The sequence below is a fragment of the Mus musculus genome, chromosome 12 (assembly GCF_000001635.26).
Source record: "Mus musculus strain C57BL/6J chromosome 12, GRCm38.p6 C57BL/6J".
Taxonomy (NCBI): domain Eukaryota; kingdom Metazoa; phylum Chordata; class Mammalia; order Rodentia; family Muridae; genus Mus; species Mus musculus.
In genome coordinates this window covers 114310399-114337498 of record NC_000078.6, presented here as the reverse complement: position 1 = coordinate 114337498, position 27100 = coordinate 114310399, and the positions used below count along the sequence as shown (strand labels likewise).

General features: G+C 42.1%; 3 pseudogenes, 1 gene segment (V, D, J or C) and 1 further gene; all 5 read left to right on the top strand.

Annotated features, from left to right (window-relative positions):
- Positions 1–27100, top strand: part of Igh (immunoglobulin heavy chain complex) — a 2751187-nt gene that overhangs the window by 1672456 nt on the left and 1051631 nt on the right.
- On the top strand, positions 4413–4703 carry Ighv8-1 (immunoglobulin heavy variable V8-1; annotated as a pseudogene). The gene is given in 1 exon segment: positions 4413–4703. A coding segment is annotated over 1 exon segment (291 nt).
- Positions 14833–15123, top strand: Ighv3-8 (immunoglobulin heavy variable V3-8). The segment is given in 1 exon segment: positions 14833–15123. A coding segment is annotated over 1 exon segment (291 nt).
- On the top strand, positions 17175–17469 carry Ighv5-21 (immunoglobulin heavy variable V5-21; annotated as a pseudogene). The gene is given in 1 exon segment: positions 17175–17469. A coding segment is annotated over 1 exon segment (295 nt).
- Ighv3-7 (immunoglobulin heavy variable V3-7) lies at positions 23020–23313 on the top strand (annotated as a pseudogene). The gene is given in 1 exon segment: positions 23020–23313. A coding segment is annotated over 1 exon segment (294 nt).

The window sequence follows — 27100 nt, the reverse complement described above, 5'->3', positions numbered from 1 at the left end:
CCACAATAGAGTCAGGGATTGGTAAATGTATATGGGATGGATGCCTAGGTGGGGCAGTCTCTGGATGGCCTTACCTTCAGTCTCCGCTCCACACTTTGTTTATGTATCTCCTTCCATGGGAATTTTGTTCCCCCTTCTAAGAAGGACCGAAGTATCCACACTTTGATCTTCCTGCTTTTTGAGATGCATGTGACCTGTGAATTGTATCTTGGGTATTCCGGGCTTTTGGGTTAATATACACTTATCACTAAGTGTATAAACATGTGTGTTCTTTTGTGATTGAGTTAGCACAATCTGGATGATATTTTCTAGTTCCCCATTTGCCTAAGAATTATAAGTATTCATTGTTTTAAATAACTGTGTAGGATTGAAGTTCTTATCAGAAGATCCAACTATACCACTCTTAGGCATACACCCAGAAGATACACATACATACACATGGAAACTGAACAACACTTTGCTCAATGATAACTTGGTCAGGGAAGAAATATAGAAAGAAATTAAAGACATCTCGTAATTTAATGAAAATGTTGACACATCAAACCCAAACTTATGGGATGAAATGAAAACAGTGCTCAAAGGAAAACTCAAAGCACTGAATGCCTCCAAAAAGAAACTAAATAAAGCAGCTTGACAGCACATATGAATGTTCTAGAACAAAAAGAAGGAAATACAACCTAGAGGAATAGATTGCAGGAATAATCAAATTCAGGTCTGAACTCAACCAAGTAGAAACAGAAAGAACTATAAAAGAATTCAACAAAACCAGGAGCTGGTTCTTGCTGAAAATCAAAAAGATAGGCAAACCTTTAGTTAAACTAACCATAAGACACAGAGTCGGTATTTTAAACAAATGTTGCTGGCTCAGGTGGCACTGAGCATATAGTAAAATGCAAAATGATCCATACTTATCTGCTTGTACAAAGTTCAAGTCCAAGAAGATCAAGGACCAACACATAAAACCAGATACACTGAAACTAATAGGAAAGAAAGTTGGGAAGATCATAGTTCACATGGGCACAGGGGAAAATCTCCAGAACTGAATACCAATAGCTTACACTCTAAGATCAAGAACAGAAAAAAATGAGACCTCATAATATTGCAAATCTCCTGTAAGGCAAATGACACTGTCCATAGGACAAAAGGGCAACCAACAGATTGGGAAAAGATCTTGACCAATCCTATATCCAATAGAGGACTAATATATAAAATATACAAATAACTGAAGAAGTTGGACACCAGAGAACTAAATAATCCTATTAAAAATGGGGCACATTGTCTGGGTTACTTTTTTGCTTTTTCTAGGGCATGGTTTCCATCCTTGTATTGGTTTTTTTCTGTTATTATCCTTTGAAGGGCTGGATTCATGGAAAGATAATGTGCGACTTTGGTTTTGTCGTGGAATACTAGAAACACATGAAACTCAAGAAGAACGAAGACCAAAGTGTGGACACTTTGCCCCTTCTTAGAATTGGGAACAAAACACCCATGGAAGGAGTTACAGAGACAAAGTTTGGAGCAGAGACAAAAGGATGGACCATCTAGAGACTGCCATATCCAGGAATCCATCCCATAATCAGCCTCCTAACGCTGACACCATTGAATACACTAGCAAGATTTTGCTGAAAGGACCCAGATATAGCTCTCTCTTGTGAGGCTATGCAGGGGCCTAACAAACACAGAAGTGGATGATCACAGTCAGCTATTGGATGGATCACAGGGCCCCCAATGGAGGAGCTAGAGAAACTACCCAAGTTGCTAAAGGGATCTGTAACCCTATTGGTGGAGCAACAGTATGAACTAATCAGTACCACGGAGCTCTTGACTCTAGCTGCATATGTATCAAAAGATGGCCTAGTCAGCCATCAGTGGAAAGAGAGGCCCATTGGTCATGCAAACTTTATATACCTCAGTACAGGGGAATGCCAGGTCCAAAAAGTAGGAGTGGGTGTGTAGGGGAGTGGGGGTGGAGGGTATGGGGGACTTTTGGGATAGCATTGGAAATGTAAATGAGGAAAATACCTAATAAAAATATTTTTTTAAATGGGGTACAGTGCTAAACAAAGAATTCTCAACGGAGGAATATTGAATGGGTGACAAGTACTTGAAGAAATGTTCAACATCCTTTGTCATCAGGGAAATGCATATCAAAACAACCCTGAGATGCCACCTGACACCAGGCAGAATGGTTAAGATAAAAAACTTAGCAAATGCTGGAGAAGATGTAGAGAAAGGGAAATACTACTACAATGCTGGTGGGATTGCAGTTGGTACAACTACTCTGGAAACCAGTTTGGCAGTTCCTCAGAAAATTGGACATAGTACTACCTGAGGACCCAGCTACACCACTCCTGGGCATATACCCAGAACATGTTCCAACATGTAATAAGGAAACATGCTCCCATACATTCATAGAAGCCTTACTTATAATAGTCAGAAACTTGAGACAACCCAGATGTCCCTCAACAGAGGAATGTATACAATGTGGTACATTTACACAATGAAGTAATCCTCAGCTATTTTTTAAATTTTTTTCAATACAATTTGCTTTGTTTTTCATTAGATTTTTTTCTTTATTTGCCTTTCAAATGTTATCCACTTTCCTAGTTCCCTCTCCAAAAATCCCCTATTGTTCACCCCTTCCCCTGGCTCTCCAACCCACCCACCCCTGCTTCCTGGCCCTGACATTCCCCTATACTGGTGCATAGAACCTTCACAGGACCAAGAGCCTCTCCCCTCATTGATGACCGACGAAGCCATCCTCAGCTACATATGTAGCTAGAGCCATGAGTCCCACCACGTGTACTTTTTGATCGGTGGTTTAGTCCCAGGGAGCTCTGGGATTACTGGTTAGTTCATATTGTTGTTTCTCCTAGGGGACTGCAAACCCCTTCAGCTCATTGGGTACTTTCTCTAGCTCATTCATTGGGGACCCTGTTCTCCATCCAAGGGATGATTGTGAGCATCCACTTCTGTATTAGTCAGGCACTGGCAGAGCCTCTCAGGATACAGCTTTATCAGGCTCCTGTCAGAAAGCGTTTGGGCATCTGCAATAGTGTCTGGGTTTGGTGGTTGCTTATGCAATTGGATCACCATGTGGGGGTAGTTTCTGGAGGGTAATTCCTTCAATCTCTACTCTGAACTTTGTCTCTGTAACTCCTTCCATGGGTATTTTGTTTTCCCTTCAAAGAAGCATCAATGTGTCCACACTTTGGTCTTCCTTCTTCTTGAGTTTCGTGTGTTTTGAAAATTGTATCTTGGGTATTGTGAGCTTCTGGGCTGATATCCACTTATCAGTGAGTTCATATCATGTGAGTTATTTTGTGATTGGGTTACCCCACCTAGAATGATATCCTCCAGATCCATCCATTTGTCTAAGAATTTCATGAATTTGTTGTTTTTTAATAGCTTAGTAGTACTCCACTGTGTAAATTACCACATTTTCTGTATCCATTCCTCTGTTGAGCGACATCTGGGTTCTTTCTAACTTCTGGCTATTATAAATAAAGCAGCTATGAACATAGTGGAACATTTGTCCTTATTACAATTTGGAGCATCTTCTGAGTATGTTCCCAGGAGTGGTATTGCTGGATCTTCCATTAGAACTATTTCAAATTCTCTGAGGAACCACCAAACTGATTTCCAGTGTGGTTGTGCCAACTTGCAGTCCCACCAGCAATGGAGGAGTATTCCTCTTTCTCCACATCCTTGCTAGCATCTGCTGTCACCTGAATTTTTGATCCTAGCGATTCTGTCTGGTGTGAGGTGGAATCTCAGGGTTATTCTGATTTGCATTTCACTGATGATTAAGGATGTTGAACATTTTTTCAAGTGCTTCTCAGCCCTTTGTTATTCTTCAGTTGAGAATTCTTTGTTTAGCTCTGTGCCCCATTTTTAATGGGGTTATTTGAATTTCTGGAGTCCTGCTTCTTGAGCTCTTTGTATATACTGGATAGTAGTCCCCTATCAGATTTAGGATTGGTAAAAGTTCTTTCCCAATCTGTTGGTGGCCTTTTTGTCTTATGGACAGTTTCTTTTCCCCTACAGAAGTCTTCCTTGCATCTTTTCTGTGCACTGTCTTCTCACAGATTTCCATCCCAGAGCTTACTATACAGGAACAGGTAATGAAAATAGAGGCTTCTGCTCCTCATCAAACCCAGCCCTGGGCTTAGACTCACCTGTGGCAGAGGGGCTGAGCCCTGGATTTTGGCCAGGTCTTCCCTCTAAGTGAGTAGCACTGAAAATAAACTACTCACCATGGATTGGGGCTTAGATTGGGTTTCCTTGTTACTCTTTTAAAAGGAAATGCACAGAGTAGAAACTCTGTTTAAGAGGATATGCATAAGAGAGACTGTAGATATATGGAGTGGTTTTCTGACTATTATTATCTTGGTTTTTCAGGCTTAGAGGATGAGGTTTAGCTTCTAGAATCTGGAGGCTCTTTGATATAGCCTGGAGGATTCTTTAAACTCTCTTCTAAAGCTGCTGGATTCACCTTCAATGATTACTGGATGCACTGGTTTTGATAAGGCTCAGGGAATCGGCTAGAGTGGTTAGCAGATATAAAATATGTGAAAAGTGTAAAAAACCATGCAGAGTCTGTGAAGGGAAGATTTGCCACTACAGAGACAATTCTAAAAACTTATTTTATCTACAAATGAACAGTCTGAGAAATGAGGACATTGCCCCTTATTACTCTATGACAGAGTGAGGAACATGAACTGTGAACTCAGACACAAAACTGCACATGGCCAGCAGAGGTCACTGGCACACAAGGATCTCCAGATCAACAGAATTGGAGTAGAATTGTGAATGGCAAAAATGCTCTGAATGGTTTCAAATAAATATATCTTTAATTCTGGGGGACATATTTAAATATAGGATACCATCTGTTCAGAACAAAATGTAGAGCAATAGCAGGGCAGAAGTGACTCATCTGTGGCCACCAGGACCTCATCCTGAGGAAGAATGAAACTGAGAAATAGTATTAAAGCAAATAGAGTTGGGGTGAAGGTTTATTATATTTCTCTGGTTATTGAAACCCCTGCCATGGATTCCAGAAACACTTGGAAGTATCCAAGACTAGGTATATTATGAGAATATCAGTAAAGGGGTGAAAAATACATTCCAGGGTACAATATGCTAACATTATTTGTTTGTAAATAGTATTACTGAATATAGTATAACTCATGTTAAATTCCACTATCAGCTCATTTCCTTTCTGACAGAGATATGTCAGCTGTGCAAGAGGGAGATACTCCCATGTATGACTTAAAGCTGCAGCACATCCTATAGTGATAGGGAGTTGTCTTTGTCAAGGATGTACATTCTTCTTTGCAATGACTAATGAGCAGTTCTTACAATGGGTTTAAATAGGAGAGATTTGTTCTCACAAACTGGTGCTGCATGAAACAGCACAACTTCTCAGGCTTCAGGGAATTTATCTTTCACTCTTGATTCATGGCATTCCTTTAGTTATGTGATTAAACAGGTGTTCACATTGCACAGTTCTAGCATAACCAAGGAGTAAATGAAGGAATAATAAAGTAGAAAAAAAATTAGAAAACATGAGTATCAAGTGTTGTTAAAAAAGTGTGTGAAAGCTGATGGTTAAAATGTTGCCTTTGTAGCTGAAATTTAGGAAACAACAACAAATACCAGGAATGTCCCTTTGGACATAGATAAAAAAGCTGTCACTTTCCTCACAGTTTCATTAGTACCTTTGATTGCCTTTATTTTCTATGAAGTATCATGCACACATTAATAAAAAAGATCATGAAGGAGTTCTTCAGAATAAAACTAATTTGTGGTGTTAATTACACACCAGTAGTTAGGCTTATTGTTTCCTGCACTATTCATTATGGACAAGGATAAGAACTCTCTCCCTTCCGCTCGACTCGTGACTCGAGCCCCGGGCTACCTTGCCAGCAGAGTCTTGCCCAACACCCGCAAGGGTCCACACAGGACTCCCCACGGGACCCTAAGACCTCTGGTGAGTGGATCACAGTGCCTGCCCCAATCCAATCGCGCGGAACTTGAGACTGCGGTACATAGGGAAGCAGGCTACCCGGGCCTGATCTGGGGCACAAGTCCCTTCCGCTCTACTCGTGACTCGAGCCCCGGGCTACCTTGCCAGCAGAGTCTTGCCCAACACCCGCAAGGGTCCACACAGGACTCCCCACGGGACCCTAAGACCTCTGGTGAGTGGACCACAGTGCCTGCCCCAATCCAATCGCGCGGAACTCGAGACTGCGGTACATAGGGAAGCAGGCTACCCGGGCCTGATCTGGGGCACAAGTCCCTTCTGCTCGACTCGTGACTCGAGCCCCGGGCTACCTTGCCAGCAGAGTCTTGCCCAACACCCGCAAGGGTCCACACGGGACTCCCCACGGGACCCTAAGACCTCTGGTGAGTGGATCACAGTGCCTGCCCCAATCCAATCTCGCGGAACTTGAGACTGCGGTACATAGGGAAGCAGGCTACCCGGGCCTGATCTGGGGCACAAGTCCCTTCCGCTCGACTAGTGATTCGAGCCCCGGGCTACCTTGCCAGCAGAGTCTTGCCCAACACCCGCAAGGGTCCACACAGGACTCCCCACGGGACCCTAAGACCTCTGGTGAGTGGATCACAGTGCCTGCCCCAATCCAATCGCGCGGAACTCGAGACTGCGGTACATAGGGAAGCAGGCTACCCGGGCCTGATCTGGGGCACAAGTCCCTTCCGCTCGACTCGAGACTCGAGCCCCGGGCTACCTTGACAGCAGAGTCTTGCCCAACACCCGCAAGGGCCCACACGGGACTCCCCACGGGACCCTAAGACCTCTGGTGAGTGGAACACAGCGCCTACCCCAATCCAATCGCGTGGAACTTGAGATTGCGGTACATAGGGAAGCAGGCTACCCGGGCTTGATCTGGGGCACAAACCCCTTCCACTCCACTCGAGCCCCGGCTACCTTGCCAGCTGAGTCGCCTGACACCCGCAAGGGCCCACACAGGATTCCACACGTGATCCTAAGACCTCTAGTGAGTGGAACACAACTTCTGCCAGGAGTCTGGTTCGAACACCAGATATCTGGGTACCTGCCCTGCAAGAAGAGAGCTTGCCTGCAGAGAATACTCTGCCCACTGAAACTAAGGAGACTGCTACCCTCCAGGTCTGCTCATAGAGGCTAACAGAGTCACCTGAAGAAAAAGCTCTTAACAGTGACAACTAAAACAGCTAGCTTCAGAGATTACCAGATGGCGAAAGGCAAACGTAAGAATCCTACTAACAGAAATCAAGACCACTCACCATCATCAGAACGCAGCACTCCCACCCCACCTAGTCCTGGGCACCCCAACACAACCGAAAATCTAGACCCAGATTTAAAAACATTTCTCATGATGATGATAGAGGACATCAAGAAGGACTTTCATAAGTCACTTAAAGATTTACAGGAGAGCACTGCTAAAGAGTTACAGGCTCTTAAAGAAAAGCAGGAAAACACAGCCAAACAGGTGATGGAAATGAACAAAACCATACTAGAACTAAAAGGGGAAGTAGACACAATAAAGAAAACCCAAAGCGAGGCAACGCTGGAGATAGAAACCCTAGGAAAGAGATCTGGAACCATAGATGCGAGCATCAGCAACAGAATACAAGAAATGGAAGAGAGAATCTCAGGTGCAGAAGATTCCATAGAGAACATCGACACAACAGTCAAAGAAAATACAAAATGCAAAAGGATCCTAACTCAAAACATCCAGGTAATCCAGGACACAATGAGAAGACCAAACCTACGGATAATAGGAATTGATGAGAATGAAGATTTTCAACTTAAAGGGCCAGCTAATATCTTCAACAAAATAATAGAAGAAAACTTCCCAAACATAAAAAAAGAGATGCCCATGATCATACAAGAAGCATACAGAACTCCAAATAGACTGGACCAGAAAAGAAATTCCTCCCGACACATAATAATCAGAACAACAAATGCACTAAATAAAGATAGAATATTAAAAGCAGTAAGGGAGAAAGGTCAAGTAACATATAAAGGAAGGCCTATCAGAATTACACCAGACTTTTCACCAGAGACTATGAAAGCCAGAAGAGCCTGGACAGATGTTATACAGACACTAAGAGAACACAATTGCCAGCCCAGGCTACTATACCCGGCCAAACTCTCAATTACCATAGATGGAGAAACCAAAGTATTCCACGACAAAACCAAGTTCACACAATATCTTTCCACGAATCCAGCCCTTCAAAGGATAATAACAGAAAAGAAGCAATACAAGGACGGAAATCACGCCCTAGAACAACCAAGAAAGTAATCATTCAACAAACCAAAAAGAAGACAGCCACAAGAACAGAATGCCAACTCTAACAACAAAAATAAAAGGGAGCAACAATTACTTTTCCTTAATATCTCTTAATATCAATGGACTCAATTCCCCAATAAAAAGACATAGACTAACAGACTGGCTACACAAACAGGACCCAACATTCTGCTGCTTACAGGAAACCCATCTCAGGGAAAAAGACAGACACTACCTCAGAGTGAAAGGCTGGAAAACAATTTTCCAAGCAAATGGACTGAAGAAACAAGCTGGAGTAGCCATTTTAATATCGGATAAAATCGACTTCCAACCCAAAGTTATCAAAAAAGACAAGGAGGGACACTTCATACTCATCAAAGGTAAAATCCTCCAAGAGGAACTCTCAATTCTGAAGATCCACGCACCAAATGCAAGGGCAGCCACATTCATTAGAGACACTTTAGTAAAGCTCAAAGCATACATTGCACCTCACACAATAATAGTGGGAGACTTCAACACACCACTTTCTTCAAAGGACAGATCGTGGAAACAGAAACTAAACAGGGACACAGTGAAACTAACAGAAGTTATGAAACAAATGGACCTGACAGATATCTACAGAACATTTTATCCTAAAACAAAAGGATATACCTTCTTCTCAGCACCTCACGGGACCTTCTCCAAAATTGACCATATAATTGGTCACAAAACAGGCCTCAATAGATACAAAAATATTGAAATTGTCCCATGTATCCTATCAGACCACCATGGCCTAAGACTGATCTTCAATAACAACATAAATAATGGAAAGCCAACATTCACGTGGAAACTGAATAACACTCTTCTCAATGATACCTTGGTCAAGGAAGGAATAAAGAAAGAAATTAAAGACTTTTTAGAGTTTAATGAAAATGAAGCCACAATGTACCCAAACCTATGGGACACAATGAAAGCATTTCTAAGAGGGAAACTCATAGCGCTGAGTGCCTCCAAGAAGAAACGGGAGACAGCACATACTAGCAGCTTGACAACACATCTAAAAGCCCTAGAAAAAAAGGAAGCAAATTCACCCAAGAGGAGTAGACGGCAGGAAATAATCAAACTCAGGGGTGAAATCAACCAAGTGGAAACAAGAAGAACTATTCAAAGAATTAACCAAACGAGGAGTTGGTTCTTTGAGAAAATCAACAAGATAGATAAACCCTTAGCTAGACTCACTAAAGGGCACAGGGACAAAATCCTAATTAACAAAATCAGAAATGAAAAGGGAGACATAACAACAGATCCTGAAGAAATCCAAAACACCATCAGATCCTTCTACAAAAGGCTATACTCAACAAAACTGGAAAACCTGGACGAAATGGACAAATTTCTGGACAGATACCAGGTACCAAAGTTGAATCAGGATCAAGTTGACCATCTAAACAGTCCCATATCACCTGAAGAAATAGAAGCAGTTATTAATAGTCTCCCAACCAAAAAAAGCCCAGGACCAGATGGGTTTAGTGCAGAGTTCTATCAGACCTTCAAAGAAGATCTAATTCCAATTCTGCACAAACTATTTCACAAAATAGAAGTAGAAGGTACTCTACCCAACTCATTCTATGAAGCCACTATTACTCTGATACCTAAACCACAGAAAGATCCAACAAAGATAGAGAACTTCAGACCAATTTCTCTTATGAATATCGATGCAAAAATCCTCAATAAAATTCTCGCTAACCGAATCCAAGAACACATTAAAGCAATCATCCATCCTGACCAAGTAGGTTTTATTCCAGGGATGCAGGGATGGTTTAATATACGAAAATCCATCAATGTAATCCATTATATAAACAAACTCAAAGACAAAAACCACATGATCATCTCGTTAGATGCAGAAAAAGCATTTGACAAGATCCAACACCCATTCATGATAAAAGTTTTGGAAAGATCAGGAATTCAAGGCCCATACCTAAACATGATAAAAGCAATCTACAGCAAACCAGTAGCCAACATCAAAATAAATGGAGAGAAGCTGGAAGCAATCCCACTAAAATCAGGGACTAGACAAGGCTGCCCACTTTCTCCCTACCTTTTCAACATAGTACTTGAAGTATTAGCCAGAGCAATTCGACAACAAAAGGAGATCAAGGGGATACAAATTGGAAAAGAGGAAGTCAAAATATCACTTTTTGCAGATGATATGATAGTATATATAAGTGACCCTAAAAATTCTACCAGAGAACTCCTAAACCTGATAAACAGCTTCGGTGAAGTAGCTGGATATAAAATAAACTCAAACAAGTCAATGGCCTTTCTCTATACAAAGAATAAACAGGCTGAGAAAGAAATTAGGGAAACAACACCCTTCTCAATAGTCACAAATAATATAAAATATCTTGGCGTGACTCTAACTAAGGAGGTGAAAGATCTGTATGATAAAAACTTCAAATCTCTGAAGAAAGAAATTAAAGAAGATCTCAGAAGATGGAAAGATCTCCCATGCTCATGGATTGGCAGGATCAACATTGTAAAAATGGCTATCTTGCCAAAAGCAATCTACAGATTCAATGCAATCCCCATCAAAATTCCAACTCAATTCTTCAACGAATTGGAAGGAGCAATTTGCAAATTTGTCTGGAATAACAAAAAATCTAGGATAGCAAAAAGTCTTCTCAAGGATAAAAGAACTTCTGGCGGAATCACCATGCCAGACCTAAAGCTTTACTACAGAGCAATTGTGATAAAAACTGCATGGTACTGGTATAGAGACAGACAAGTAGACCAATGGAATAGAATTGAAGATCCAGAAATGAACCCACACACCTATGGTCACTTGATCTTCGACAAGGGAGCTAAAACCATCCAGTGGAAGAAAGACAGCATTTTCAACAATTGGTGCTGGCACAACTGGTTGTTATCGTGTAGAAGAATGCGAATCGATCCATACTTATCTCCTTGTACTAAGGTCAAATCTAAGTGGATCAAGGAACTTCACATAAAACCAGAGACACTGAAACTTATAGAGGAGAAAGTGGGGAAAAGCCTTGAAGATATGGGCACAGGGGAAAAATTCCTGAACAGAACAGCAATGGCTTGTGCTGTAAGATCGAGAATCGACAAATGGGACCTAATGAAACTCCAAAGTTTCTGCAAGGCAAAAGACACCGTCAATAAGACAAAAAGACCACCAACAGATTGGGAAAGGATCTTTACCTATCCTAAATCAGATAGGGGACTAATATCCAACATATATAAAGAACTCAAGAAGGTGGACTTCAGAAAATCAAATAACCCCATTAAAAAATGGGGCTCAGAACTGAACAAAGAATTCTCACCTGAGGAATACCGAATGGCAGAGAAGCACTTGAAAAAATGTTCAACATCCTTAATCATCAGGGAAATGCAAATCAAAACAACCCTGAGATTCCACCTCACACCAGTCAGAATGGCTAAGATCAAAAATTCAGGTGACAGCAGATGCTGGCGAGGATGTGGAGAAAGAGGAACACTCCTCCATTGTTGGTGGGAGTGCAGGCTTGTACAACCACTCTGGAAATCAGTCTGGCGGTTCCTCAGAAAACTGGACATAGTACTACCGGAGGATCCAGCAATACCTCTCCTGGGCATATATCCAGAAGATGCCCCAACAGGTAAGAAGGACACATGCTCCACTATGTTCATAGCAGCCTTATTTATAATAGCCAGAAGCTGGAAAGAACCTAGATGCCCCTCAACAGAGGAATGGATACAGAAAATGTGGTACATCTACACAATGGAGTACTACTCAGCTATTAAAAAGAATGAATTTATGAAATTCCTAGCCAAATGGATGGACCTGGAGGGCATCATCCTGAGTGAGGTAACACATTCACAAAGAAACTCACATAATATGTATTCACTGATAAGTGGATATTAGCCCCAAACCTAGGATACCCAAGATATAAGATATAATTTGCTAAACACATGAAACTCAAGGAGAATGAAGACTGAAGTGTGGACACTATGCCCCTCCTTAGATTTGGGAACAAAACACCCATGGAAGGAGTTACAGAGACGGAGTTTGGAGCTGAGATGAAAGGATGGACCATGTAGAGACTGCCATAGCCAGGGATCCACCCCATAATCAGCATCCAAACGCTGACACCATTGCATACACTAGCAAGATTTTATTGAAAGGACGCAGATGTAGCTGTCTCTTGTGAGACTATGCCGGGGCCCAGCAAACACAGAAGTGGATGCTCACAGTCAGCTAATGGATGGATCATAGGGCTCCCAATGGAGGAGCTAGAGAAAGTAGCCAAGGAGCTAAAGGGATCTGCAACCCTATAGGTGGAACAACATTATGAGCTAACCAGTACCCCGGAGCTCTTGACTCTAGCTGCATATATATCAAAAGATGGCCTAGTCGGCCATCACTGGAAAGAGAGGCCCATTGGACTTGCAAACTTTATATGCCCCAGTACAGGGGAATACCAGGGCCAAAAAGGGGGAGTGGGTGGGCAGGGGAGTGGGGGTGGGTGGATATGGGGGACTTTTGGTATAGCATCGGAAATGTAAATGAGTTAAATACCTAATAAAAAATGGAAAAAAAAAAAAAAGAACTCTCATCCATAGGAAGCCAGAGAAGTGTGAAGTTGGGGATTCCTGTGAGTGCTGGTGTCTCCCTCCTGCAGTTAAACTTATTTCTCCATGCTTATCTTAACAGTCAGTCATTTCTGGTGTGGTGGGGAGGAGCCATACACACTGTGATAAATGTTAGAAGTGTATGTAGGGGTATAAAAGTCTGTTAGGGCAGGCCATTTATAATTACACCGATGATCACAGATAGTATCCTTATGCAATGTAGAGACTGTCCAATGCTGTAAATCACAGGAGACTCATTAAACACTTTCTACTCCAAAATTAAATACCTTGGCAGAATTCTACTGACCTGGCATTTTAAAGGAGCACACAATGACCTGGAAGATTCTACAATCACCCACACCACACAGTCATGGTGATGTTCCTAAATCCGATTCTGTGCTGTGCTGAACCTCAGAAAGCAGACAGAGCATTGCAAAAGGCTGCAGAGAAAATCACGAGCTGAAAGGACTCTAATGGATCAGTCATAGAGAGTATTCCATACATGATATAGAGTGGGATTAGATACAAAAAAAAGAACGGTGAGTTATTCACTCATTTGTCTGCACATAATTCTGACAACCAACATAATTCTACGCTCACGTTTGAAAAGCCAAGAATGAATTGACTCAACAGGCAGATAACAGAGATACTTACTTTCATTGTATGATGGAAAAAGAGCATAAACAAATGAATACTAAATATTTTTCAAATTTTCAACATGTTGATCTATCAGGAAAATATAAGTTAATAAGGAAGTTTGAGATTTCATTTAGCTGGGCAGTGGTGGTGCACGCCTTTAATCCCAGCACTTGGGAGGCAGAGGCAGGCGGGTTTCTGAGGCCAGCCTGGTCTACAGAGTGAGTTCGAGGATAGCAAAGGCTACACACAGAAACCCTGCCTCAGAAGAGAGGGAGGGAGAGAGAGAGAGAGAGAGACAGAGAGAGAGAGAGACAGAGAGAGAGACAGAGAGACAGAGACAGAGAGACAGAGAGACAGAGACAGAGAGAGAGACAGAGAGACAGAGACAGAGACAGAGACAGAGAGAGACAGAGACAGAGACAGAGACAGAGACAGAGACAGACAGAGACAGAGACAGATTGACTGATTTCATCTAATCCAAGCAACAGTGACGTTTATTAAAGAAACAAATGACAAAAAACTCTGATGAGTAAGTGATGAAAGTGGGAACAGAATGCTTGGTGGGTTTAACCTGTTGTGGCTACTGTGTAAAAATACAAATGTAATGTGATTGACATACATTACTACTGCACTATAGCTAAGGACTCTCTAGTGGAAATATAGCATATCATTTGTGCAACAATAAGACAGTGTACAAAGATTTAGAAAATGTGATAACACATTAAGTGGGAAGAGAGAAGAAAACTAGGAAGAGCATGGACTTATTGAAAAGAAAGCAATAAGTCCTGGACCCAAGTATGAAAGGAAGCTTGGTACTCACTTGAGCCTTTAAAATCACAGGAGCTGAAAAGTGTCTGTGAAGAGGTTGATCTCAGTGGGAGGGTGGGATCATATATAGATGTAGTCCTGGTGACTTCTAAGGTATTAGTGTTATCTCATTCCAGACTCATATTATAGGAAGCTGGAGAGAATTGTGGTCTATTTTAATAACCAAATTAAGTCATATCTGCCCTCTCCAATTATGAAGGTAAAGCTGTCTCCCAGCATGCAAATACATCTTCTACCTCTAAGTTAAATCTCCTCCTTGTCTATGGCAGTTCCTATCTCTCTCACTGGAGGCTGATTTTTGAAGAAAGGGGTTGTAGCCTAAAAGATGATGGTGTTAAGTCTTCTGTACCTGTTGACAGCCCTTCCGGGTGAGTGTTTCCATTTCATACATGTGCCATGAGGATTTTTCAAAATGTGTGATTGACAGAATTGATTCTTTTTGTCTGAAGGTATCCTGTCAGAGGTGCAGCTTCAGGAGTCAGGACCTGGCCTGGCAAAACCTTCTCAGACTCTGTCCCTCACCTGTTCTGTCACTGGCTACTCCATCACCAGTGATTACTGGAACTGGATCCGGAAATTCCCAGGGAATAAACTTGAGTACATGGGGTACATAAGCTACAGTGGTAGCACTTACTACAATCCATCTCTCAAAAGTCGAATCTCCATAACTCGAGACACATCCAAGAACCAGTATTACCTGCAGTTGAATTCTGTGACTACTGAGGACACAGCCACATATTACTGTGCAAGATACACAGTGTGGAGTCTTCAGTGTAGGCCCAGACATAAACCTCCTTGTAGAGCAGCTCTGCACCAACAGGGGGCATGCAGCATACACCAAGTTTAGGAAATTTCCCTTTTGAGTAAGGGAAATCAATTATTGCCCAAAATTGTGGCATGTGACTCCTGCTGTACAGGAAGACACACTAGTGCTAAGGTCTCCAGTTAATACAATGCCCAGAGCCCACTAATACTCTTTAAATTATACCCAGAATTCTTCAATGACACCCATCCTAGAGGCTCAACATTGCATCCCAAAACATCAGAAGAAGACTTTTGCTCTCCAGAAGGGCAAACCAATCCTAGAAACCCCAGACACCAAACCAAATCCTTGAAGCAACATTGATATCCAGTATCCCAGTGACCATTGCAGTTCACAGAACAGCAGAAACTCAAAGGCAACTGGAAAACTCCAAAAGTCACTCAGGCCAAAAAAACCCCAGTGGAGTCACCCTACTGGTGGTGAAGACCCTCTGGCCACTAGAAGAACAGGACATTCAGGCAAAAAGACCAAAGCAGAAATAGAAACCAAAAGAAAACTATTCATCCAATCAAAGATAAACTCAAAAACTTGAACCTGAACCTAAACTAATCCTATAGCCAGATGACCAGATGTCAGTATAAGATCAAAATTTAAAACAATTGGGGCAATATTACCATATTACACCAAAGCTCAGCTATCCAACTTAAGCAAGCCCTGGATATACTAATACAGCAGAAGGACAAAAACTGACCTTAAATACAACCGTATGATGATGATAGCATCAGTTAAAGAGGGAATAAGTAAAGTCCTTACAGAAATGCAGTAAAAGACAAACATGCAGGGGACAAAGTTGCCCAGCCCAAGTTCTCAAATTGTCTCTCCCCTCTCCCTTACTCTCTCCCTCCCCTTCCCCTTTCATCTTCCTCCCCCCTCCCCCTCCAGTACAAGGTCCATTCCTGAGTAATAAGCTGTCATCTTCTTATCACAGGAGACTTTTTCAGAGTATGATTTCTAAGGTTGCTACTGTGTGGGTGTATATGTATTACATTAATTCTTTCCACCAAGAGTATCCTTTCTTGTCCAGGGGATATTGTTTATATCATATATTTCATATAAATTTCTAAAATAGCTATATAATACTGACTCAAAAGTGGTAGTAGGACAAAAGTTTTTTTTTATTTTTTTTTATAAACAAAGTAGTGTTAGTTAACAATGACATAGCACAGAATAAATTTATCATCACCAGAGCAACAAAATTTAAGATCAGAAAGAGATATTACCTCATATGAGGATGTGTTTAGGATAAAATATCTGTTCATATCTGTGTCTATGTTGATAGTTACTCAAGGTTCCACATGTCTGGATGTTTAACATGTGATTCTATAATTGTACAGACATATGATGTCAACTTTATTTGCTTCAAATACGTATTCTTATTTTCATGAACTAAAATGAAACAAAATCAAAATTTTTTCTCAGCACATTGATGGGGGTATTTGCACTTCATCAGACAAGTCTGAATCTGAACAAGTTTTGACTCAGACAGAAGTTGTACACAGCATGGAGAAGCACAAATCCATACACCAGTAAGCTTCATTTGGTAACATGCTGCTGTGTGATGCTATTTTAATTTCATATTTTAAAAAGGCATGACATAACTTCATACAATTGTCATAATGTGAATGACCAAAATGACCCTTGTGGCTTATCTGAGCACTGATTTCTCACACAGATCCACCCCAGAGATGCTATATAGGAAATGGATATGCAAATAAGGACACTGGCTACTCAGAAAAACCAGCCCAGGGCTGAGCTTCATCTGTGGCAGAGGAGCTCAGCCCTGGATTCCAGCCAGATCTTCCCATTTAGTGATTGGCACTCAACACAGACGAGTTACAATGAAGCTGGGGATTAGATGGGTTTCTTTGTTGCTCTTATAAAAGGTAATGCACAGAAAAAAAGACTATGCATAGGAAAGACAGTGGATATATGTGATAGTTTTCTGACTATGATTCTCTCTGTTTTCAGGCATACAGGGTGAGGTGAGGCTGGTGGAATCTGGAGGCAGCTTGATAGAGCATGAAGGGTACATTCAACTCTTTTGTCAAGCTTCTGGATTCACCCTCAGTGGTTACTGGATGCACTGGATTTGCCAAGCCCCAGGGAAGGGGCCAGAGTGGTTAGCAAATATAAAATATGATGGGAGTGAAAAATACTATGCAGTGTCTATGAAGGGGTGATTTGCCATCTCCAGAGACCTTCCTAAGAACTTTCTTTATCTGCAAATGAGCAATTTGAGAAATGAGGACACTGCAATGTATTACTGTGCAAGAGACACAGTGAGGAAATTAAACTGTGAGTTCAGACACAAAACTCTCCACAAGGTACTTAGGGCCGGCAGGGGGCACTGAGCACACAGGGAAATCCAGGTCAACAGAAGTGGAGTAGGTATGTGAATTGTAAAAATGTCATGCGACACAAGTACACGTGCTGATGTTATCCATGATACTTAGATTCTACATTATATTTAAGGTACATTCAGTAGGTCAGTGTATTCTTAACCTCTATGGAATGGGAAATTTTAAATTTTTCATAAAATATAAACATAATAAAACATACTCTATGTCTGAATTGTCTCAAATTATCCTTCACACTTTCCAGAAAACCTATCTAAAAGTAGAGTTTCTACTAATCTGTTTAATAACCAAATATCTAAACAAATATGCCCTTAATTCTAGTACATATTTAATTACAGAATACAGTTTGATCTGAAGAAAATGTATATCACTAACTGGACAGATATGACTTATCATTTGTCACCAGGATCTCATCCTGAAAAAGCATGGAATCAACATGTAGTTTTAGAACAAATGAACTTGGGGGAAGGGTTTATGGATTATCCCTGATGATTAAAACCTATGCTATGTACTACAAAAACAGCTGTGAGAATGTAGGCCTAGGTGCATTGTGGGGACATGAGAAATATATCCCAGGGACTAATATGCTCAGAATATTTTTTGGATTTTCTTGTTGTAGTCAGTAATGGAAGGTAGGTAGACTGTCATGTTCCTGGTATGGAAATCCTCTGATGGGTATCTCTGAAATATATGGTACTGTACTTACAGTTCTGTGTGGTTTAGGAGCCTCAGGTCCAATGAAGTTGTACACTGAGCAGGCAGGAAGAGTGAGCTAACTCCCTCAGCTTGGCTTGTCTCAGAGGGTTCACAGAATATGGAAGATGGATTAAAGAAAGGAAGTTAGTGGTTTTCTCTTTCTGTCTCATCTCTGGGGTATTAGACACTGCTCAGAGAGGCAAAACACAGAGGCACTAGCCTACAGGCCAGTTTTGCATTGGATTGCCAAGTTCCTTGGAAGTGGACATCTGCCCAGAGAAGACACAATGTAGCCTAAGATAGAGGTCTCAGCCTTTGCTTCTTCAGTTTCAAATAGGTACCTGCTGAGACCAAGAATCTGGTTCTCAAGTTTCTGGGCAGAGACACTACTGGGAACCACAAAGACTTGGGGACAGAGTTCTGCGGGCCTGAGATGTGCTTAGAGTAGGAGATGGGTCTAGGGTGGGGGGAGGTCTTGCTTTTCTAAGGGTGAGTGCCAGAAGTATAAAGGAGCCTTCAACAGGAGAAATAGGCACTGCTTGGTTTGATGAAATCTTTCTCCTAAAAGATCCTGACAGAGAGTAAAAAATTACTTAAGCCTCTAGACCTGTGTCCAAAATAGCCCCATTGGTCCAGGATGCCAAGTGTTTGCAGTTTTTGCCTTTCTATAGACCAATGCCAGTTGTTTGTGGTTTTTGTGTCTTTATAAACCACTTACCCCTTGAGTTCGTCATCGACTCCTCTACCCCTGCTTGGGTTACGAGTCGTCCCCAGTGCAATGGTCGTTTCAGAATAAACTTCTTGCAGTTTGCATCAAGACCATTTCTTGTGAGTGATTTGGGGTGTCATCTCTCCTGAGTCAGAACGTGGGGTAGTCCTCATGTTGTGGGTCTTTCACTCCTTGAAGAAGAAACCAGTCCTTGTGTGTTCATACTGCTTATTCATGCCAAAATAAGGGGAGGGGGATGGATATGACATACTCAGGGTGGATGAGAAATTAAATACCTTTTGGAGGAAGGGATTTAATGAGTGGAAGCTTATTGGCTAAACCTTTGGGGCCCACCTAGACAGCTCATTAGAATGGATAACTCTAGGCTTTTTGTTACATGACCAGTTGCTTGTTCCTCTTAGTGGGGTGTCATGGTCATGCTCCCTAGGAAAGAAATCTGGTCTGAAGCATATTCAAACATCTTCTTATGCAATTGTGACAATTGCTGGGGTTCCTTATTGTGCTGATTGTGCCAGTCCAGTTTTTCTGTCTGATGACACAGTCCCATTTGCCTCATGGAATTTTGTTAGTATGGTTCAGGTTTCTGATAAAGGTGGAGGAGTGATGGTAGGGGAGTGGATGACCACCTGGTAGAGCAGACTTCTCAGTGCAGGTTTGATTGGCCCAGAGGGCTCAGCTAGCAGGTAACTAACATGGTCGGGAGAATGGAACTTAACCTATATGTTTCAGGAGTATCAGGTCCAATGGGGGTGAGAAAACACACAGTAGGAGAATGAAGGTTCCCTTGGAATAGATAGCAGGCTACTCAAGTCAGCTATGCTTGGTCTACTGGGCTCAAAGAACATGGAAGATGGGTGGCAGAAGAAAGCTTACTTGTATGGTTCAGGAGTCTGATAAAGGTGGAGGAGACGTGGCAGGAGAGTGAAGGTACCCTGGGATAGCAGGTTACTCAGGGACCTTTTTTAACACTTTCTTTTAAAGGAGCCTCTTGTGGTCAATTTTATTATTATTATATTTACATTCCAAGGTTGTCCTTCCTCTTGGGTCCCCTTCCCACAATTTGTCATCCCATTCCTCCTCCCCCTTGCCTCTGAGAGGGTGCTTGAAACTCCACCAGTTCTCTTCCTTCCCTGAGACCTCAAGTCTCTTCAGAATTAAGCTCATTTTCTCTCACTGAAACCTGAATAGGAAGACCTCTCCTATATTTGTGCCAGGGTCCAGGACTGGACTGTCTATGCTCCTGGTTGGTTTCCCAGTCTCTGGGAACTCCCTGGGTTCTGGGTTAGTTGACACTGCTGGTCTTCCTATAGGGTTGTTCTCCTGTTAGGCTTCTTCAACCATTGCCCTAATTCAACCATAGGAGTCCCTGACTTCAGTCCAGTGGTAGAATATAAGTTATATGCTGCTGTCTGTCATCGGCTGGTAGGGCCTCTCGGAGGACAGACATGCCAGGCTCCTGTCTATAACCATCATAGCATCAGTAACAGTATCAGACCATGATGTCCATCCCCCATGAGATGGATCCTAATTGGGACAGTCAGTGGACTGCCTTTCCTTTAGTCTCTTCTCCATTTTTGTCCCTGCAGTTCTTTTAGACAGGAACAATTCTGGGTCAGAATTTTTACTGTAGTTTAGTAACATTGTCCCTCCACTTGAGGCCCTGTCTATCCACTGGAAGTGGACTCTTTGAATGCCCTCTCCTAAATGTTAGCCAATTTGAATAAATTCACTTCCATTGAGTCCTTAGAATCTCTCATCTTCCTGGTTTCTATTACTTTGTAGAGGGTCCGCCGACCTCCCATTTCCTGAAGATACTTGTCTTCATTCATTCTTTTGGACCTCTGGGCTTCTATCCTGTCTTCTCACCACATGCCTGACCCTTTTCCCCCTTTCTCCTCTTTTAACACTTAAACGGACATTTATAGAGACAAAAAGACAGCTGGATATTTGGTAATTAATTTCTTCTGGCAGCAGGTGCGAATTAAATAAAGGATTAATTATTAGAATTCCTTTCCCTTTTTCCCACATGCCTTGCCCCTTGCTGCCCAGATGAGAGGAAGGCTTGGATTTTATTAACTTCTTGTCACCCAGAAAAGAAATTCATGCTCAGAGAAAGAAAAACTTATGCACAAGCAGTTATGCATACACACACAAACACATACATGCACACTTTCATTCTTAAAGGACCCAACATTCTTGCACATAAAATTATGTGATTGAATACACATACACACACAACTAAACATACGTGTGTGTGTGTGTGTGTGTGTGTGTGTGTGTGTGTGTGTGTGTGTGTGTGTGTGTGTGTTTCTGTGTTTGGTGGATGGAGCAAAAGCCCCCATGAGCAGATTTCATTGAGCAAGCACCAGAACAGACAGTACTCACTCATTCTGGATGAAAAATGTACCTAGATTTTATTGCTCAGAGAAAGAAAACCTTCTACCTTCCTATTGCTGAATGAATAAAACACTAATCTATATGAAAAATGGAATGTCCCGGTCAGTAAGAAGCCTGTTGTTAAGAAAAATGCCTGTCTAATAATGAGAAAATGCCAGTCAGCTCCTCTGCTCTAGTCCACTCACTGTCATCATACCTAGTTCTTATACTTTTTCAGGATACATGATCACATGGTATTCCAAGCATTGTTTTTCAAAAGTTCACAACAAGTTTAAATAAAAAAAAATTGAAGAAGTAATTACAGCAGATATATTTACTTCTATTTCGTCTATTTCGTTAAGACTACACCTAACCAATGGTCTGAAGTTGAGGATGCCTGTGTTTGAATTGGGGAAAGGCTGAAAGAATCCGAGGAGGAAGGCAACCCCATAGAAGACCAGCAGTCTCAAGTATCCTGGACTCCTAAGATCTCTCATAAACTGAGCCATGAAACAGACAGCATACATTAGCTGGTACAAGGTCCCTGACACATTTCATGTCAGTGATAAGTGAATAGTACCCAAAGGCTTGGAATACCCAAGATGCAATTCACAGATCACATGAAGATCAAAAAGAAGGAAGACTGAAATGTGTATGCTTCAGTCCCTCTTTGAAGAAGGAATAAAATACTCAATAGAGAAAATGTGGAGACAAACTGTGGAGTAGAGACTGAGACTGAAGGAAAGGTAAATCCATCCCATATACAGACACAAATCCCAGACCCTAATGGAGATGCCAAGAAGTGCTTGCTGACAGGAGCCTGGCAAACCTGTCTCTTAAGAGGCTTTTGCCAGTGCCTTATAAATACAGAGCCTGATGCTCACATCCAACCACTGGGCTGAGTGCAAGGTCCCCAATGGAGGAGTTAGAGAAAGGACTGAAAGAGCTGAAGGGGTTTGAAACCCACATAAAGCACAATAATATCAACCAACCAGAATCCCCAGAACTTCCAGAGACCAAACAACCAACCATACTTCTGTGCAACAACAAGAAGAGAGGGTACCAAGTTTTAGTAAAGATGGAAACACATTCTGGGTGGGGAAAGAGAAGAAAACTAAGAATAGTGTGGACTTGATAATAAGAAAGTAAGAAGTCAGGACCCCAAGTACATAAACAAGTTTGGCACTGACTTCAGTCCTTAAATAACCAGGAGAATCAGAGGGACAGTTGGTTGGTATAGAAAAAAAAAAAAAGGTGGGATCATGTCTAGAGGGGTTTCTTTTGATTTCTACAGTTCTCAGGCTCTTTTAATTCCAGACACACGCTACAGGAAGCAAGAGACACTGATGATCTTATTTATAACCCAGTGCAGTCAGTATTCACCCTCCCCAGTTATGACGACAAAGCTGGATCCCGGCATGCAAATGCTTATACTAGCTCTAAGTTAAATCCCTTCCTGGACTGTGGGAACTCATATATCTCTCACTGAAAGTTGATCTCTGAAGCAAGGGGGTATAGCCTAAAAGATGAGAGTGTTGAGTCTTGTGTACCTGTTGATAGGTGTTCCTGGTGGGTGATGATACTATTTCATACATGTGCCCATTAGAGGTTTTAAAAATGTGTGGTTGACAGAATTGACTCTTCTTCTCTGAAGGTATCCTATCTGAGGTACAGCTCCAGGAGTCGAGACCTAGCCTGGTGAAACCTTCTCAGTCATTGTCCTTCACCTGCTCTGTCACTGGCTACTCCATCACCAGTGGTTATGACTGGAACTGGATCCGGCAGTTTCCAGGAAACAAACTGTAATGGATGAGGTACATACACAAGAGTGGTAGCACTAACTACAATCCATCTCTCAAAAGTCAAGTCTCCATCACTCGAGACACTTCCAAGAACCAGTTCTACCTGCAGTTGAATTCTGTGACTACTGAGGACACAGCCATATATTACTGTGCAAACGACACAAGGTGGTGTCTTCAGTGTGAGCCCAGAAATAAACCTCCTTGTAGAGCAGCTCTACACCAACAGGGAGTTGAAGCATACACCAAGCACAGGAAATTTACTTTAGAGCAGGTTAAAAATAATTCTGGTAAAAAGGAAGACACATTAGTGCTAAGGTCTTCAGTAAATACAATATGCAGAGAACATTAAAACTCCTTAAATTATACCCAGAAGCCATCAATGATATACCCTTTAGGAGGTTGCAAGTTCTAGGCCTCTCTGAACCAAAATTGTTCCTTTCTAAAAGTACTGGAGGGACAAAAATAAAGAAGAGTACAAGGAAAAGGAGTTCCAGTGACAGTCCCAGCTTGTAATCCATCTCAAGGGGAGGCTCCAAGGCCTAACACTTTTAATGATGCTAGAGTATTCTCAAAGACAAAAGCCTAGCATGTCTACTCTTTGAGAAGCCCAACAAGCAGCTAAGACAGATGCAGATATTTCCACTCCATCAATGGACAGATCATGGAGACACCTGTGGCTGAACTAGGGGAAAACAGGGGGAAGCTGAGGAGTAGGGCAACCCCAAAGAAAGACTAGAAGTCTCAACTAGCCTGGCACCCGAGATCTCTCAGACACTTGAGCAGGAACCAGGCAGCATACACCATCTGATATGAGGTCTCTCTCTACACATGTATAGCAAAGGATGGTCTGGTCTGACACCTAACCCTCTAAAGACTTGACCCAGGAAGTGGGTAGGTCTGGTTGGATGTGGTGAAGGAGGTGGATACACCCTTTAGAGGTGAGAGAAGAACATATGAGATAAGGAACTGTACTGGCTAGTTTTGTGTCAACTTGACACAGCTGGAGTTATCACAGAGAAAGGAGCTTCAGTTGAGGAAATGCCTCTATGAGATCCTACTGTAAGGCATTTTCTCAATTAGTGATCAAGGGGGAAAGGCCCCTTTTGGGTGGAACCATCTCTGGGCTGGTAGTCTTGGTTCTATAAGAGAGCAGGCTGAGCTAGCCAGGGGAAGCAGGAAGGAAGCCAGTAAAGAACATCCCTACATGGCCTCTGCATCAGCTCCTGCTTTCTAACCTGCTTGAGATCCAGTCCTGACTTCCTTTGGTGATGAGCAGCAGTATGGAAGTATAAGCCAAATAAACCCTTTCCTCCCCAACTTGCTTCTTGGTCATGATGTTTTGTCCAGGAATAGAAACCCAAACTAAGACAAATTGGTACCAGAAGTGGGGTATTCCTGTGACAACCTGACCATGCATTGGGGAGGACTGTGGAAGAACTTTGGAACTTTGGACTAGAAGATCCATTCATTCTTAAGAGCTCTGTCGAATGTTGTGTAGGAGTTTAGAAGATAATGTTGAGAACAGTGCAGAAGATGGATTTCTGGCTTGTGAAATTTTAGAGGGAAAATTAAAAACTCTTTTCAGGGCCATTGCTGTTTTGATTGTGAAGATTCTGTAGTTCTGGTTAGCTGGGACTGAAGAATCCACTGTGATTAACAAGATACCAGAACTACTAAAGCAAAAACTTCGTATTACTGGGACTACTGATGCTGGTTAGCTGGAGCTAAAAAATTAAAAGTGATTAAGAAGAGAGCATCATTATTGAGGTGACATATTCTGGGAAGTGTTTTCAGAAAGCACAAAGAGGCTGTGTTCCAGAGATAGCCAAGGTTGTATTCCTGCTGCAGCAGGACTTGGTAATGTGTAAGCATCACCCAGATGGTACTGGTTTTGAAGGCATGAAGGGGTCACACAGAGCAGCTGAGGCTATGCACTGTGAGAGGCCAGGGAAGGCCATTGGTGAAGGTACAGCCTCAGTTGCCATTGACAGCCCAGAAATGAAGGGGTCATGCAGTGTTTTGGAGATGCCAGTACCATGAGATGACCACCAAGAACAGCAGCAGCAGTGGAGTACAGGCATCTGGAGCCTAGAGGACGACACATGTGCTACAAAGGGCATGGCTGGAGAAGTGACCCAAGCCCTTGGCGGAGCCCAGAAGATTGTGAGTTGGATCCCAGACATTGGACGGTTGGAGATTGATTTTTGGTTTTGATTGTGACTGTGCCCTGATATTTTCCCTCTTGAAGGAAGAAACTGTTTTATTAGAGCCCACAGTTAAGAGACTTTTAATTGTAAAAAGACTTTGGATTTTAAAAGGGATGGATATTTTAAAGAGATTGAACTTTTAAGAATATGTGGGATGTTTAAAGTTATTTAGACCTTGGGATGAATAAGAATGTGAAGGTTGAGGCTTACTAATGATGTGTTTGTGTGTCAAGTTGACAAGGGGTTAATTGTACTGGCTAGTTTAGTGTCAACTTGACACAGCTGGAGTTATCACAGAGAGAGGAGATTCAGTTGAGGAAATGCCTCCATGAGATCCTACTGTAAGGCATTTTCTCAATTAGTGATCAAGGGGAATGGCCCCTTGTGGGTGGGGCCATCTCTGGGCTGGTAGTCTTGGTTCTATAAGAGAGCAGGCTGAGCAAGCCAGGGGAAGCAAGCCAGTAAAGAACATCCCTCCATGACCTCTGCATCAGCTCCTGCTTTCTGACCTGCTTGAGTTCCAGTCCCGACTTCCTTTTGTGATGAACAGCAATATGGAAGTATAAGCCAAATAAACCCTTTTCTCCACAACTTGCTTCTTGGTCATGATGTTTTGTCCAGGAATAGAAACCCTGACTAAGACAGAAACTTTTAAAGAGCAGACCAGGAAGGGGATAACAACTGAACACTAAAAACAAAATAAAGAGTAGTAATTTTTTTTCAAATTAAAAAAACAAATAAAGAAGAATATATGTGGTCTGGAAGATAAATCTGTCATTTGTTATGTGCCCTGCTTAACCCAGTAATACACTATAACCTTTAATGACTTCTGCAATGTGAATTCATAGAAAAAGCTTGTCTTAATTACTTACACCCAGATTCCTTCTCCACTATGCCTAGCCCTTTTCTCTGCTTTCCTTACTGAAACACAGGTGAATGTCTCCAGGTGGTCTCCACATATGGAGGTTGCAGATACTGGAGCTACAGAATGGAACCCACCAATCAGGGTGGCACAATGCTCACCAACCTTAAAACTCCTTTTCAGCTTTCCATCAGCTATCTATGGGATGAACATTGGCAGACTGGAGTTATGGATAAACTTTATCCCAATGGCTATGCCAAATACCCAGTTGCTGACCTGCACATCTCCTGTGAGCTTGTTCCTGCCTCCAAATCAGCCTTTACCCATTCTAATATTATCCAACAGGAATATCAGTCTCAGAAGGAGCTGCGAGCTACCCTTTCCTGGCTACAGTACATCCAATACACAACTGACTTACTTATCTTAACAACCCACCCCAACTCCTCCCAATACTCTTTACATGCTTTTCTCTCTCAAACATTATTAGCAGTTGTTCCCATTAACATTCTCCTTCATGACTTCCATGGAACCCTGCCCATGAGGAAAGCACAGAACATTCCTCTTTTTTACCTAGCCTCCTCTTTGCCTTGTAGGACCCTCCTCAAAACCCCATCTTACATGTGTCCATGACATCGCCAACACCAAATGAGTATGTGTTAAACCTCCTGCCCTCCTCTGGTACAAAGGCACTACAGGTGCCTATATTAACCCCCCTTTACAAGGCTCCTGTACTCCTGTGATAATTGTCCCTCAGGTTTATCTCTACGAACCTGAAGAACTCACCTTGCAGATGGGAGAAAGCCAAAAGAAGGGAGAGATCTTCATCCCTCTGCTCATTGGATTAGGCCTTGCTGTCTCAATGGGTGCAACAGGAA